Below are 16394 nucleotides of genomic sequence, written 5' to 3'. Positions count from 1 at the left end.
AAAGGGAACTAGACAGTAACTCAGATCCACATGAAAAAATAAATGGCACTGGGTAAAGGAACTACATAGGTAAGTATAAAGGATAATATAAATATATTTTGTTTGTAACTTTTTTCTTCTACCTGGTTCAAAAGACAGAATGTCCCCTGCATGGCATAAGGCAATTATTATAACTGCATAAGGCAATTATTACAAATCTGTATTGACAAGCATACAATGCATAACGATGTAATTTGTATGACAATAACAGCACAACAGAGCGGGAAGGCAACAAAGCTATATAGGAGCAGAGTTTATGTATACTGCTGAAGTTGAATTGTTATTGAGTTAGATTGTTTAGGTTAAGATGTTAAATCAATAGGTAGAACAACTAGACAGAATATCAACAAGGAAGTAGAAGACTTGTACAACATTATAAACCAACTAGACTTAACAAATATCTATAGAACACTCCACTCAACAACAGCAGAGTATATTCTAATCAAGTAAACATGAAACATTATCAAGGAGAAACCATATGTTAAACCACAAAACAAGTCTCAATAAATTTAAAAAGATACAACTCTGCAAACTCAGTGGAATGAAACTAGAAACAAATAATAAAAGGAAATTTGAGAAACTCACAAATACATGAAAACTAAACACATTCCTAATCATCAATGAGTCAAATAAGAAATCAAAAGAGCAGTCAGAAAATAAATTGAGATAAATGAAAATACAACATAACAAAATTTATAGGAGGCAGAAAAAGCAATGTTTAGAGAGAAATTTATACTTGTAAACACCTATATTAACAGGAAGAAAGATCTCAAATCAATAACCTAATTTTCTACCCTAAAAAACTAGAGACCAAACTAAATCCAATGCAAACAGAGAGAAAGAAGTAGTAGATTAGAGCAGAGATAGATGAAGCAGAGTATAGAAAGGGAAAATTTGAGAAAAGAAACAAAACCAAAAGGTGTTTCTTTGAAAAGATCAACAAATATGGCAATCCTTTGGCTAGATCAAGAAAAAAAAAAGACAGGACTCAAATGACTAAAACCAAGAATGAAAGAAAAGACATTACTACCAACCTTGCAGAAATAAAAAGAATTTTAGAGGAATGCTATGAACAATTATATGCCAACAAATTAGATGAAATGAACAAATTCTTAGAAACATACAGCTACCAAAACTGACTCAAGAAGAAATAGAGAATCTAAACAGACATAACAAAAGTCTGAATCAGTAATCAAAAATCTTTCAACAGGGACTTCCTTGGCAGTCCAATGGTTCAGACTTCACCTTCCAGTGCAGGGGGTGCGGGTTCAAACACTGATCGGGGAGCTAAGATTCCCACATGCCTTGGGGCCAAAAAAACAAAACATAAAAAACAGAAGCAATATTCTAACAAATTCAATAAAGACTTAAAAAAAATCTTTCAACAAAGAAAACCCCAGGACCATCTGGTCCATCTTTGCTACTGAATGCTACCAAATGTTTAAAGAAGAATCAACACCAATACTCAAACTCTTCCAAAAAACTGAAGAGTAAAAGATGGAAAACACTTCCTAACTCATTCTATGAAGCCAGTTATTACCCTGGTACCAAAACTAGACAAAAGCACCACTAGAAAAGAAAACTACAGACAAATATCCCTCAAGAAAAAATCCTCAACAAAAACTAACAAACCACATTAGCAGCATATTAAAGAGATTACACACCTATCATCAAATGGGATTTATCAATCAAATACATGTGTGGTTCAACATATGAAAATCAATCAATGTAATACACCATATTAATAGAAAGAGGAAAACAACTCATGATCATCTCAACAGATGCAGGACAAGCATTTGACAAAATCTAACATTCTTTCATGATTAATAAAAACAAAACAAAAAAACTCTAAAAGAACATCTTTCACAAACTCACAGTGAGAACATTACATTCAACAGTGAAATTCTGAAAGGTTTACCCCTAATATCAGGAACAAGATAAGGATGCTCACTCTTACTATTTCTATACAATATTGTACTCATAATTAAAAACAGAATTACCATATGATCCAGCAGTTCAACTTCTGGGTATATACCCCAAAGAATTGAAAGCAGAGTCTCAAAGAAATATTTGTACACCCATGTTCACAGAAGTGTTATTCACAATAGCCAAGAAATGGGAGCAGCCCAAGTGCCCATCAATGGATGGATGGATAAACAAAATATGGTATATACATTCAATGGGATATTATCCAGCCTTAGAAAGGAAGGAAATTCTCACACAACCTACAGTATGGATGAACCTTGAGGACATTATGGTAAGTGAAATAAACCAGTCATAAAAGGACAAATACTGTGTGATTCCACATATATGAGGTCCCTACAGTAGTCAAATTCATAGAGATAGAAACTACAATGGTGGTTGCCAGGGGTTTGAGAAAGGAAGAAATGTAGAGTTGTTTAATGGATGCAGAGTTTCAGTTTTACAAGATGAAAAATGTTCTGGAGATGGATGATGGTGACAGTTGCACAACAATGTAAATGTACTTAATGTCAATGAACTGTACACTTAATGGGTAAGATGGTAAATTTTATGTCATGTGTATTTCATCACAATTAAATATATATATTAAAAAATCAGTTGTATTTCTATGCAATAAACAATCTGAAAATGAAATTTCTAAAAATTCCATTTACAATAGCATCCCCCAAAATAAAAAATTTAGGAATAAGTTCAACAAAAGACACATAGATTTATAGGCTGAAAACTTTATCACATCGCTGGAAGAAATTAAAGACCTAAATAAATGGAAAAACATCCTGTGTTCACAGAGTATTAATACTGTTAAGGTGGCAATACTCCCCATACTAATCTGCAATACGTTGGAATCCTTATCAAAAATCCCAGCTGCTGTCTTGGAAATCGTGAAGCTTAAAGACATCTAAATTGGAAAAGAAGAAGTAAAACTCTATTCACAGATGGCATGATCCTGTACATAGAAAATTCCAAAGAATCTACAAGAATGCTACCAGAGCTAATAAATGAATTCAGCAAAGTTGTAGGGTACCAGATCAACACACAAAAATTAGTTGTGTTTCTATACCCTAGCAATAAACAAACCAAAAAGGAAATTAAGGAAGCAATCCTACTTATAACCACATTTACAATATTCCAAAATAATAAAATACCTAGAAATAAATTTAACCAAAGTGGTGAAAGACTTGTACACTGAAAACTATAAAATATTGCTGAAAGGAAATTAAAGAAAACCTAAGTAAGTGGAAAGAGAGCTTGTGTTCATGGATTATAAGACTTAGTATTGTTAACATGGCAGTACTACCCAAAGTGACCTATAGACTCCTGAAATTTCTGTCAAAATTCCAAAGTCTTTTTTGGCAGTTATGAAAAATCCAATTCTCAAATTCACATGTAATTTTAAGGGGCCTCAAATAGCCAAAACAATCATGAACAATCAATCTTGAAAAAGAAGAACAAAGCTAGAAGACTAACACTTCCTCATTTCAAAACTTACTACAAAACTACAGCAATCAAGAGTGTGGTACTGGCATAAGGACAGACATACAGACCAATAGAAGGCCAGAAATAAGCCCTCACATATATGGCCAATAGATTTTAGATAAAGGTGCCAAGACCATTCAATGGAGAAATGATGGTCTTTTCACAAGTGGTCCTGGGAAAACTGGATATCACATGAAGTTGGGCCCTTACCTAACATCAAACACATAAACTAACTCAAAATGGATCAAAGATCTAAACATAAGAGCTAATACTATAAAACTCTTAGAAGAAAACATATGGGAAAAGCACCATGACCTTGGTTTAGGTAAACATTTCTTGGATATGACACCAAAGGCATAGGCAATGAAAGAAAAAAAAGACAAATTAGACTTTATCAAAATTTAAAACTTTTGTGCAACAAAGGACACTATCAACAGAGTAAAAAGGCAACCAACAGAATGGGAGAAAATATTTGCAAATCACATATCTGATAAAGAAATTAACATCTAAAATAAACAGAGAACCCCTAAAACAACTAAAAAACAAACAACTCATTTCAAAAACAGGTAAAGAATTTGAATAGACATTTCTCCAAAGAAGATATACAAATAGCCAATAAGCACATGAACAGATGCTCAACATCACTGTTAGAGAAATGCAAATGAAAATCACATGCAATACTACTTCCTATCCATTAGGATGACTATAATCACAAACAGGGACAATAACAAGTGCAAGCGAGGATGTGGAGAAACTGGAGCTCTCATACATTGCTGGTGGGAATATAGAATGGTGCTATAGCTATAGAAAACAATCTGCCATTTCCTCAAAAAGTTAAACAGAATTTCCCTAAGAACCAGCAATGTCACTGCTAGGAATATACCCAAGAGAACTGAAAACAGTGACTCAAACATGTACATGTACGTGCACATTTATAGCAACATTATTCACAATAGCCAAAAGGAAAAAACCCACATGTCCATCAATAGATGAATGGATAAACAAAATGTTTCCATACAATGGAGTATTATTCAGCCATAAAAGAAATGAAGTGCTGATAAATGCTACAATGTGTATGAACCTCAAAAATATTATGCTAAGTAAAAGAAGAGAGTCACAAAAAGCCATAATTTGTGTGATTCCATTTATAGGAAATGTCCGGAATAGGCAAATCCACAGAGATAGGTGGTTGCCAGGGGTTGGCAGGACAGGGGGTGACTGCTAATGGGCACAGGACTTCTTTTCGAGGTGATGAAATGTTTTGGAATTAGATAGTGGTGATGGTTGCACAACCTTATGAATAAACTAAAATCCACTGGATTATATATTTTAAAAGTGTAAATCTTAGGATATGCAAATATCTCAATTAAGAAGGAAAAGATGAACATGAAGTACTTTTGAAATAAAAAGTAAATAATATCTATGTTTTATTTTACTCCTCTGAAAACTCTAGGTGGCCCAGCCATTCATCACAAGGCTCTGTGCAGGGAGGGAACCCAGCTGGTCAACTCTTCTCACCTTGAGGTGCTGGTGCATGCAGTAACGACACACCTTATGCTTCATCTCATGCGTAACATCACTGGAGAAAGGAATAAACCCACATTTTGGCTGCAAAATAAACAAGTAAGGAAGAAAAAAAGCTTAGGGAGAAAACACATACCTTTAGGTAGACATATAACTACAGGATAATGAAGTGCAGCTCCCAGGAGAATCACCAAGTGTTAGATATAAACATTCCCAAAAGTTGCTTTTATCCTCAGTCCCCGGTGGGAATTGATGCCTCCCCCACTGCATCACATAAATATCTCTTTGCCACTACAGAATCCAAAGCCAGAACTCTCACTGGGGAAGAACAGTGATGCCTCAATTGCTAGCTTGACAACAAAGAGTAGCTTTGTGTTTTCATCATGGAACAAGACTGGAAAGACTCTAGGAGTGCAGATCTGCCACACACTCCAGCTCCAAGAAGAAGAACGCTTGGTCCCTCTGATAAGAATGTGTGAAGGAGAAGGTGCCCATATGGTGGCTGCTGGGCTCCCAGAACATCTGAAACTCTAGTTGCCTTTTAAAAGCCATGATTTCTGGGCACATACAATATGAAAGACCACTGCCTAGCGTCGGGGCACTGAAGATCACGCTGCCCATCATTTGTGACGCCTGAGACACTCATCCTCTGCTTGGAGAAGCAGAACATCAGTCCACACTGAACACCCACGGATGTGAATGCTCAGGGCCAAGAGCATGACCCACAAGTCGCCACCAGAGGTTTGGAGGAAGGAAACAAATAACAAGATATCTGGCAGGCTTCTTGAGGGAGACTCAGGTGGCCACTCTGGACACTGAGCCACAGAGCTGAAGCAGCGGCCTGGCCCTTATCCAGGAATCACTGCCCTGCACTAGACAAGCAACATCTTTTGTCGCCTCCTCCTGAGGATCCCTGCCACGACAAACCAGGGCCTTGAGAGACACAAAGGCTTCTATGCCTCCTGGAGGTCTCTCCTGAGCATTCTCCTGAGAAGCAAAGGAACAGAGTGTCACCCAGTCTAAAGGGTGGTCCTCAAGCTGAGCCCTTGGAGCATGGCATGCAGTGTCACCAAGCAGCCAAGCAGGCACAGCTGGGAAGGAGGTCAAGAGAGGCCCTGGCAAGCTGCACCCTCCAAGGAAAATAAGCAGAGTGGAGCCCATGCTTCCTTCTGGTGGCGATCGGCTAGGGCTTGTCCCCGGCTAGTTCCCTGTTATGACACCTGAGAACGAGCCTAAACCTGGGGGTCTGGGAAGCCATGCCCCTCAGGTCTGGCCAGGGTAAGGAACCAGAATAGCACGGTGCAAGAGGCATGCACAGAAGGAGCAAGAAGTAAGCCTACTCTCTGGGAGTTGGGGGGCTGCCTAGGTCATGGGGCCCAGCATGGGCAAAGTGCACTCCAGGCAGATGACTCATGGATTTACAGTCTGGACCCACCTTTCCCTTTTCCCCCACACCATTTCCCCCTTGACAGAAATTCACCTTGATCTCTACACACAGAATCGGCCGGTGCTCTGCAAAATGGTAGGTCTGAAGTCTGGCTAAATTGGGAAGGCACAGAGCATAACCACTGAGAGTGTCCAGGTCCTTGTCACAGCGAGATTCTGGAAAACAGAGCAAGGAAAATAACTGAGGATCAGTGCAAGAGAGACAAGATGACTCCATGGCAACTTGGACTCCTGTTGGGGAAGGATCAGCCTTGCCCAAGAGAGGGCTGGCCTTGGCCTCCACTCTTGAGAGGTCACCTCTAAGCCTTGGGATGTCTTGCCTGAGGAGTTTACCTGGGGACCTAGAGTCACATGAGTATAATGCTGCGATCTGTGGTAGGAGTTTGGGCCCTGTAGTACCAGCTTGACCTCCAGAGGGGCTGGAGGCTGAGGGCAGCCACACAGGTGGTCAGCTGTGTCTATATGCCCAAGCCCCAGCAAAAACCCTAACCCTTCTTATCTCAGCTGGTTTTAATCTGTGTCCCTTAGCTGTAATAAGCCATAACGATGAGGATAACAGTTCTGTGGGTCCTTCTAGCAAATTATCAGACCTGAGATTGGTCCTGGGGACCCCCCAAACATGCAGCTCTCATGAGTGAGGGTGATCTTGGGAACTGCTCCCCAATTCTGTGACTCTCTTAACCCAGGAGCTCAGAGAAGAAGGAGGCAACAGCCACTACCTTCCTTTTAAAGCTTCCTTCAGAATATGCAAACACCAATATTTCCTCAGCACTGACTGCTAGAAGTTATATTGTAGACAGTCACATAAGATATGGCCTCTTGGTCCCAGGAGAAGTCAGCTTTCCTCCTTCCACATAACAAGGCTGACTATGAGTCATTATTACAACATTATTACTGTTACGGCGTATAACTGCCAATTATAAAACGAATGACGCTGTGTGGCACTAGTAACTAGATGGCAGAACCACAGCAGGCCTCAGTCTGTCTTTGTCTAGATGGGGAAAACAGAGCCAAGACACAGTCCAGGCTTTGAACAAAGCTGCTGCCTCCTCCCCCTTCGTTGGTCCTCTCCATCCATGAAGCCCTGCTCCTCACTGCTCCCCAAACTGAGGGCTCCAGGGCACAGCATCCTGTTTTCTTTCATTTTCCTAATCAAACATGAAAAGGATTTTATATTGACTCACTGCACACCCTGACTGCCTGGCTGTGCTTTAGGAGGAGACATTTCACTCCTCAACAACACAGATTTTACATCTTTGCCTCTGACTGTGACAGGAAAAGCTTTGACATGGTTACTGTCATTATTGCCACGAGCAAGTGTAGGGAAGGTACATGAGGTACTGAGGGGAAAATACGTGAGGTGACGTGGGGCGGTACATGAGGTGACTGCGGGGAGGGTATGTAAGGTGATGGGGGAGGGTATGTGTGGTGATGTGGGAAAGGTTTGGGAGGTAAAGGGGGGCAAGGTTTGGGGGGTGACGGGGGAAAGTATGTGTGGTGATGGGGGGAAGATATGAGAGGTAATGGGGGAGGGTATGTTCGGTAATGAGTGGAAGGTATGGGAAGTAATGGGGGGAAGGTTTGGGAGATGATGGGGGAACGTATTTGTGGTGATTGGGAAAGGTCTGGGAGGTGACTAGGGGAAGGTATGTGTAGTGATGGGTGGAAAGCATATGTGGTGATGGGGGGTGGGGTATGTATGGTGATGGTGGGGAAGTACATGAGGTGAAGCGGGGAGGTAAAAAAATTCAAGTCTCTCACCTTACCTCAAGAGGATGAGCAGGCTGGGTGGTGCCAGCTTCTGGGAGAAGGTTTGCAGAACTGCCACCCTCTAGGGCCTAGCCCACCCTCCATGGCTCAGGTCTACCCCGGTTTTCCTTTGGACTCCTCCAGGCATCCCCTGGAGCCCACCTTCCCTTCCCTAAGTCTCCCTGAACTCCTTCAGCTCCCTCTTGGCTCCCAAATGCATTTTTATTTTTATTAATTTGTTCTTGGTCATATATTCCCTGCAGTGATCTGCAAATCTGATGCCCAGAATTGTATTCATGAGCTCCTAGGATTTCTACCCCCGATAATAAAGTTAAAAACTATATCTATATCTACCTAAGATGAGTAATAACGTCAAACACATTTCAAATGGAATATTATAAATTCGTAAGTTAGAAACCCTTACCTGGTCTTTCACACTGTATCTTTAAACAAAGCTGTTTCACAAAATCTAAAGGCAGCTGAACAACTTCCTGTAGGAACAAATAAGAAGTACTCAGTGTGGAATGCACAACAATGTGAACATACTTAATGCCACAGAACCACACACTTAAAAATGGTTAAAATGGTAAGTTTTATGTTATGTATATGTTACCACATTAAAAAAAAATACTCAGTATGTGGGATTTAGGAATAAAAGCTGCTCTGTTATTTTAAGGACATGTCCAGATTAAACAGACAGGCTAAAGTTTCTGTGCACTAAGAGGAACAGGCCCTCCTCAGAGCAGCTGGTGTCCACAGTGGTGGTGGCCAGAAGTGTGCCCCATGTCACCTAGTCAGTCTCCACAGAGGGCTCTTCACCCAGCTCCTCTGTTCTCACGGCGACCTCATCCTCATTCTCAGCGTCTGTGGACGGCAGAGCAGGGGCCTGAGGCAGTTCTCTGCCTGCAAGAAGTTCCTCACCAGCTATCTCCTCAGACAACCTGAGGCTCCTCACATTTCCATCTGAGAAGCAGCTCAAGGAACAGGGTCTGATCAAATATTAATCTCTGGGTGAGATGTCCTGGGTACCCATCAGCCACAGGACTCAGGATGGCCAATATTTGGTGCTCTGGGTCAAAAAACAAAGGAGCAACTACTCTCTACTATTTCTTGCAGTCTCCCAAACTAAGAGTTTCTATTTAATCCACATTGCTCATCATCTTCCCCATGTTTCCAGGGTGGCAGAATTCTGACTTCTAAAGGAATCCCAAGGTGACGCAAGATACCTGCCTAGAATGAGAATGCTGGGATCCTGTCCACTTACATGCCACACCTTCTCCATCATGCCCTGTCCCACCTAGCCTCCAGCTCACATGAAGACAGGCCTAGACCAGTCCCCAAACCAGCCAGGCAGGGCCGGAGGCAGCACAGGTACAAGGGGTGTGTCTGTCACTCTGTCTGAGCCTTGCTCTCTCACCACTGTGCTAGTTATGTCTCATCCCAGGACACAGAAGAGGGAAACACTCTCCCCAGGGCTCCACTTTAACCTAGCTCGTGCCATCAGTCAGAGAAAACAGCATCATTTACAAATGCTGATTTTGCCTGAACATGGTCTTGTTCAGGCCAGAGATGTGCTCTGTATCCCACATTTCAACAGTGCTGGGCCTGAGTGGCAGTCCTCTCTTGATACTACAACTACCTGGAGGAAAAGCAGGTTGTGTTTCACTCTGGCAGTGTCTTCACGTGAAGGAGGTATGTCAACGGGATGAATATTCCCGAAATGTGACCTGGTGGGCTCACCTCATATGCCCAGAGCCTTGTGCACTGTGGACAAACAGAATCAAACCTGGAGCTAGAGCATGCCCTGGGCCCTGGGGGGACACCCCAATGCTATTCCCACCTGCCGGGCTGCCACTGGCTGGAACCCCAAGCTCTTCACCATTCTCCTTCACTGCTGGCCCCTCCTGGAAGAAAAGTCTAGAGCCCCCAAGTGCTGTGAGACAGAGAAATACTCCCACTTGGCCATATGAGCATGCTCTCTCCCCAAGAAGGACACTGGTAGTTGGCATACCTGCATTCACTCACACATCGTCCAGGCCAAGAAGTAGGTGGCACCCAGCACGCAGATAGCTCAGAGACTCAGGCTCTCACAGGTGGTGGGTTTCAGCCTTTCACAATTCAACAGGACAGCTGGGGACCTCACTAGGGGTGGTGCCAGCCCCAGGATGGCCCCAGTGACCTCTGCCCCTGTGTAGTCCCACTCTGCCTAGGGATGACGCCTAAAGGCCCCAGGATGCTGTGGAAACGACAGACACAACTCCCAAACAGGTCATCCCTCAGATGGTGTACTGGGGGAGTCAGGGCCAAGTCACAAGGATGCTCAGAGCCCTTCAGAGAGTCCACACTGGGAGGTGCTGAGGCCCCCAGTCAACAGTCAGCACCACACTGCCAGCTCCACGGCTCTGGGCCACCCTGGAAGAGGATCCTTAGTCCCAGCCTACAGATTAGACTAGAGCCCTAAGGGACCCAAAGCAACACCATCCACAGTACTTCCTAAGCTGTCAAAGGACGACCCTCCTTGGAGGATGTTTTGTCGTTGGAGCCATTTAAATTCTACTTTGCTAGGCAATCCTGAAGCTTCAAAGAAACTTTTACTCAACCTTCTTGGTATCATTTTTCTCAGGATGGACACAAGGTACAGAATTTACAAAACAGAGGCAGTGCTCTCTCTGTTCAAAATGACAAACCTGCTAGTCTGTTCAGGGCTCTGATCTAAGACAAGCAGTCAGACCAGTGTAAGCAGAGAAGCAGCAGTGATCAAAGTGGAGACAGAAGAATGGCTGTCCCAGGCATGGACCAAGGCCACTGGCTCTGAGGATTGCCAGGATCACAGGGCCAGTCCACTGTGGCTTCTTACACTGCCCTCTCCATGAGTGTCTGAACAGCAGACCTTGCCTGTAACAGGCACTCCTCTCAGTCGCTGAGACCAGAAAAAGCCAGCAACGCAGACCACCTGCAGGTAGGTGGAGGCCATCACCCCACATGGGCTTCAGCTAGGTTCTCCCACGAGACCAGGTCACACCTCCCAGCATGGGGATCCCCTTTTCTCCCTAACTTGCTCAAAGGTGCCCACTGAAGGTCAGTGTTGCTGCCTGGACCTCACTAGAGAGCTCTCACCAAACTGAATGCCTCCATGAGGGCAGGATGGTGAAGACCAGGAGTCTCAGCAAGTGAAAGTATCTCTGAACCTCATGCTAGAAAATGGGAATAACACTATCTGCTCTGCTATTTCACAGTGCAACAAATGAGAAAAGCACTTGGAAACTCTGTAACTAACACATTGGGGGTGCGGGTGGGGGGTGGGGGGTGGTATCATTAAGCAACTTCCAAACTATAAATGAGAAGTTGGTACTTTGATACAGAACAGGCCCATGAATTTAGACTACATTAAAAAAAAAAAATCACTTACCCCACAATGAACATAGTTCTCTCCCAAAAACTCTTTCATGACATTTTTGCCAAAGTCCACTATGTTCTGTAGGTGCTGAAATATTTCTTCTGAGGTCTGCAAAAGAGAAGGACAAGAAGACCTCAACGACCGGGACCTCCTAGACTCTGACACCACCACAAGCCCCTGTCACATACAGGGCTGCCATGTATGTGGCCACAAAAAGCCACCAGTGGCCCTGGACCTGGAGGAAGGTAAGCCTCATCATGAAGACTGCCACACTCACTGGAGCTTCTGTCCCACAGGGCCCCCAGGCCCACCTCTGCATTGTACTCAGGGCCCCATGTGATTGTGAAACAAAGTTTGAGAACCATATCTGTGCCCCTGCCTTCCTCCCCACCAGGAACACACGTGGATCCCGCCAGTGGCCCGTGCACACCTTCTGAGGAATTCGACTTTAAAAATCGGTCCCATCCAAAAATCAGTATTTAGATTTTATTCTTCAGCTTCTAGATGTAGAAATAAAATATTTTCTCCTCAGAGGTTCTTAAAGAATCAATAAGCTGTGAGATTTAGGTGAGACAGGAAATCATTCCTGTATCCCTCACTTTGACCCAAGGTGAGAAGTGCAAAGGGTTGATCACAGGTCTCGCTCAGGAGTGAGAGGGCTGTCTTCTTCAACCGCAGGCTGGGAGGTGCCTGACACATGGCTCAGGCTCTGGGGAGGTCTCAGTCTGAGCTGCCACCCAGGCACCATAAAACAGGCAGACCACAGTCTGCATTCCGGGGGACTACTGTATTAGAACGAAGCCTGTCAAAAAACCCCAGAACACGCCCAGTGGCTCCGTACGTAGAGCTGTGGACACAGGGCTTCTGACAAAAAGCTCTTCTTATTGACAGAATTAACACGCACAACTCCCCACAAATAATGCAGCTGGCATCACACAGTGCCATTTATATAATAAAGAAAGGCGAATTGTTACCTTGGAAGACATTGCCTCAATAAATGTAAACAGGAAAAACTGAAAATAGAGGCATCCAGAGAACGCTGGCCCTTCACCGAGGCTAGGCTCTGTAGACCCTGAGTGGGGATAGAGGGGAGGGGAGGGGGGCTAGAGGCAGCCTCCGAGATGTTTCTAGTTTCCACCTGGATTCCACAGAAACAGAACCACCCTGCACAATTCTCTTCAGCAGCTGCACCCTCCCATCCTGTGCCATCTTTCTCTGCACTAACCACACTGTCCCCAGATCTCACTGCAGCCCCACTGTGATGGCAGCCCCCAGCTTTCTCCCACAGTCCCCACTTTTCTTTCTATGAAGCTAACCTGCAAGTGTGCCCTTCATTTGCACAATCAGCCACCATTGATACCCATCAGCCATCCACCTCACCTTCTTTTCTGGCTGTTTCTCCATAACTCAAACGAGGTGAGGTGGTGACTCATGTCTCCTACACCCTGATCTTGAGCCCAATTTCTACTCATCACCCAACAACCACCAGCCCTGCCCCCACTGTGTGGGTGTGACGTGCAGCTCCTGCCTCTTCTCCCCTTTTAAGATAAGAGCCTATGCTCACACCTAGCCCCTCTGGACCTCCCTCCTTCCCCCCAGACCATGAAAGAGTAAAGGCTCCCACAGGGCTATGCCATATTGACCGCTGCGACCACTTAGATAAACACCACAATGACATCCCGCCTCAATGTAGAGAAACACTGCAACTCAGTGGTCAGCAGGCATACAACAGAACAACAATGGCTTTCTGAGGGTATCCACGGTACTCTGCCTGGTTGACTCAGTGAATAGAAACACAAGGCTCCATCTGAACTGCCTGTTGTGACTTGTAACACTGACTGTCTACCACAGCATCACAGACTTCATTTTCATTGATACAATTCCACAGATGGGGAAACTGAGGCAGCAGGGTGTAAGAAAATCGCCAAGGCAAAGCCAAGACCTGGCCCTGGGTTCCCCAGCCACAAGCAGAGCTCTCTGAACTAGTCAGGGAGGCTCCTGGCTCAGTACCCAGGGACTAACCATGATGACCCATAGTGACCCCAGCAGGTCAAAGTGCTGAATCCAGCACAAAAGATGGACACACTGCTTTCGGCATTGAATGCTTGTATCATATTCAAATTTCTAAAGTTAGCATTAAAACTTCTGCATCAGAAAAAAATCAAAGTTTTCTTAAATAATTATTTTAATGATTGGGTGGCAAATCCACTGATCTTACCTTCTTCCTATTAGGAGGAAACTTCAGAAAACGAAGCACCACACAACGCTATTGGAAAATAAAACAAAGTCTGATTAGTACCCACCCAAAGCCCGGGGATAAGGGTGGGTGGCTGTGGATAAGGAGCCATCCTCAGCAGTGCAGATGCTGGAAGCCCCACAGGCAGCCAGTGCCCCGGGGAGGAGGTGGGGGCCCGTACTGGGCCACACGTCTGGAGACACAGAGCAACCAGGAAAACCTGTGCTCTCTGACCTAGCCAGCCCACTCCCAGTAATTTATCTTAATTAAAGATGCACAGAAGATTTTAGCTACTGCATATAAAGGTACTGTTTATAATTCCAAATAAAATGGAAACCTAAACATCCAACAATAGTAGGATGGTTAAATACAGAGGGACATATTCCAGACCATGAAATACTATGCCGTCATTTACAAGAAAATAAGGAAGATCCGTATTTACAGACACAAAGGTACAGTCATCATCTACTGATAAATGAAAAAGATTACAGAATAGGGCTTATAGAATTAACCTATCTTTATATAAATATGTACATAAACGTGTGTGTGTGTGTGTGTGTGTGTGTATTGTGTGTGTATGTATTAGAGAATGATGCATGGGTATAGTTCTATTTATGTAAAGCTCAAAAACAGACAAGACTAAGATCTCTGGCAGGTGGGATGGTCCCTAAGAAAGGCTCTAGAAGGGGCTGGTCATGAGAATACGGGTCCATGTATTTTGTCATAATCAAGCTGTATATACACATATGATCTGACCACTTTTCTGTAGATTTATTACTCTTCATTTTTTAAAGTTTGTAAAACAAAAAATTTTAAATAAAGTATATGCATGCTGAGTTTGTATGAACTGTCTGAAAGGGCTTCTGAATAGGTAACCGCGTGTCCAGGTAGCACCAACTGGGAACTTATTTTTTAAAGTTCTGTTTATTTGGGTTTTCCAATTTTTTACAATGCTCATATAACATACATTACAAAAATGTTAAAAAACAAAAGTTTAAAAAATGGAAAAAAATAACCTTTTAAACTAGTGCAGCCTTTGAAATGGCGATTCTCCAAGGAAATAACCTGGATGTGTTGTAGAGCCTCGGTAATGGGGGAGATAATTCCATGTGGACAACTTTGGAAACCATTCCCATGGAGATAGGGAGTTCCAGGCAGAAGGGCTTGGGTCGGGAACCTGGACTGTGCTCAGGGAGAAGCAGTGAACAGGAGAAGGAGAGCAGAGGTGCAGGAGCTCGGGCACTGTCTGGAGCACTGGGATCTAGGTGGGGTGGGAGGAGCTGGTGATTGAAGAGGCTCAGAAAGTGCAGCTTTAGAACCCAAAACATGGCTGAGAGCAAGGAAGGCCCATAGAGACGAGATCCATTTCCCTAGCCCACAGACCCCCTGGCACTTCCTGCCCCACTCAGATGACGCACACTCTTCTCAAAACCCCAGACATCCATCATCTCCCTGAGCCCCAAGCTCAGACTTGGGGAAGCAAAGGTCGAGGACGTGCACATGGGCCTAACCCCTCCCAAATCCAGGCAGACATCAATATTCGATCATGGGCATCAACTGGCCAAGGAGTCCATCAAAATTCAAGGAAAGGGCTTCCCTGGTGGCGCAGTGGTTGAGAGTCCGCCTGCTGATGCAGGGGACACAGGTTCATGCCCCGGTCCTGGAAGATCCCACATGCCGCGCAGCGGCTGGGCCTGTGAGCCATGGCTGCTGAGCCTGCATGTCCGGAGCCTGTGCTCCGCAACGGGAGAGGCCACAACAGTGAGAGGCCCGCGTACCACCAAAAAAAAAAAAAAAAAAAAAAATTCAAGGAAAAACAAAAGCTGATATGCAGAAACCCTAATTCTAGGCAACATTCCAGAAACTCAGCCCCCCTAAAAGCACACTCACTTCTCACCTGGACTTCACTGTTTCTCAAGACCTGCTAAGAAATTCTGAGTGTCATGTTGTGTCTGCTTCAAGGAAAACTGCTTTCTCTAGGGACCCATTTAAAACCATCGCCAGAAACTGCCCACCTGCCCCATAGGAGCCGCAGTGTCAGCCTTGAAGGCCAGTCTCCACAAACTCAAGCACTCAGTGGGCACACCTATTCTGGACGGCGAGTACTAACTGCCCCTTGTAAAGGTCTGACTGGGCTGGGTTGGTGGCCCTGTTACATGCCACGAGGCTGGCCATGGGACCAGACAACACCTATTCAAGTGGATAGCAGAGAAAAGGTGAGAAATCAACCTCACCAGCCCTGGTTGGCACAAAGACGCAGTTAGTCCAAGGGCCACCCATGGCATGGAGTGGGACTGATCCAGCCACCCACAGGGAGATTCCCACGAAGGAGCTGAAATCAACGCATAATCTGGTAAGCACCAGGGCCCTGCAAGCTCACAAGGTCTTAACCAGTTGTGAAGGAAACAACTCCTTTCCTTTTAAACTAAATATCTGAAACCAGATTTTAAAACATACCCTCTTCATAGTGTCTAGGCTAAAATGCTAAGAACGAAGAGAAAGGGGTGAGACTAAGAAGAGGGGCTTAACAAGAGTTTCTGCACA

General features: G+C 44.2%; 1 protein-coding gene across 2 annotated transcripts in view; it reads right to left on the bottom strand.

Annotated features, from left to right (window-relative positions):
* Nucleotides 1–16394, bottom strand: part of LOC115847431 (inositol-pentakisphosphate 2-kinase) — a 155050-nt gene that overhangs the window by 28002 nt on the left and 110654 nt on the right. For both annotated transcript variants that reach the window (XM_060301182.1, XM_030847222.2), the window contains 5 exons: nt 13833–13880; nt 11627–11722; nt 8642–8708; nt 6503–6624; nt 5017–5106 (listed from right to left, as the gene is read on the bottom strand). In XM_060301182.1, coding sequence (XP_060157165.1) covers nt 5017–5106; nt 6503–6624; nt 8642–8708; nt 11627–11722; nt 13833–13880 — 423 coding nt within the window. The remainder of the gene's footprint in view (nt 1–5016; nt 5107–6502; nt 6625–8641; nt 8709–11626; nt 11723–13832; nt 13881–16394) is intronic.

Source organism: Globicephala melas, chromosome 6, assembly GCF_963455315.2.
Source record: "Globicephala melas chromosome 6, mGloMel1.2, whole genome shotgun sequence".
In the NCBI taxonomy this organism is placed as follows: Eukaryota; Metazoa; Chordata; class Mammalia; order Artiodactyla; family Delphinidae; genus Globicephala; species Globicephala melas.
The sequence above is the reverse complement of the archived record's forward strand: the minus strand, read 5'-3'. Positions and strand labels throughout refer to the sequence as shown.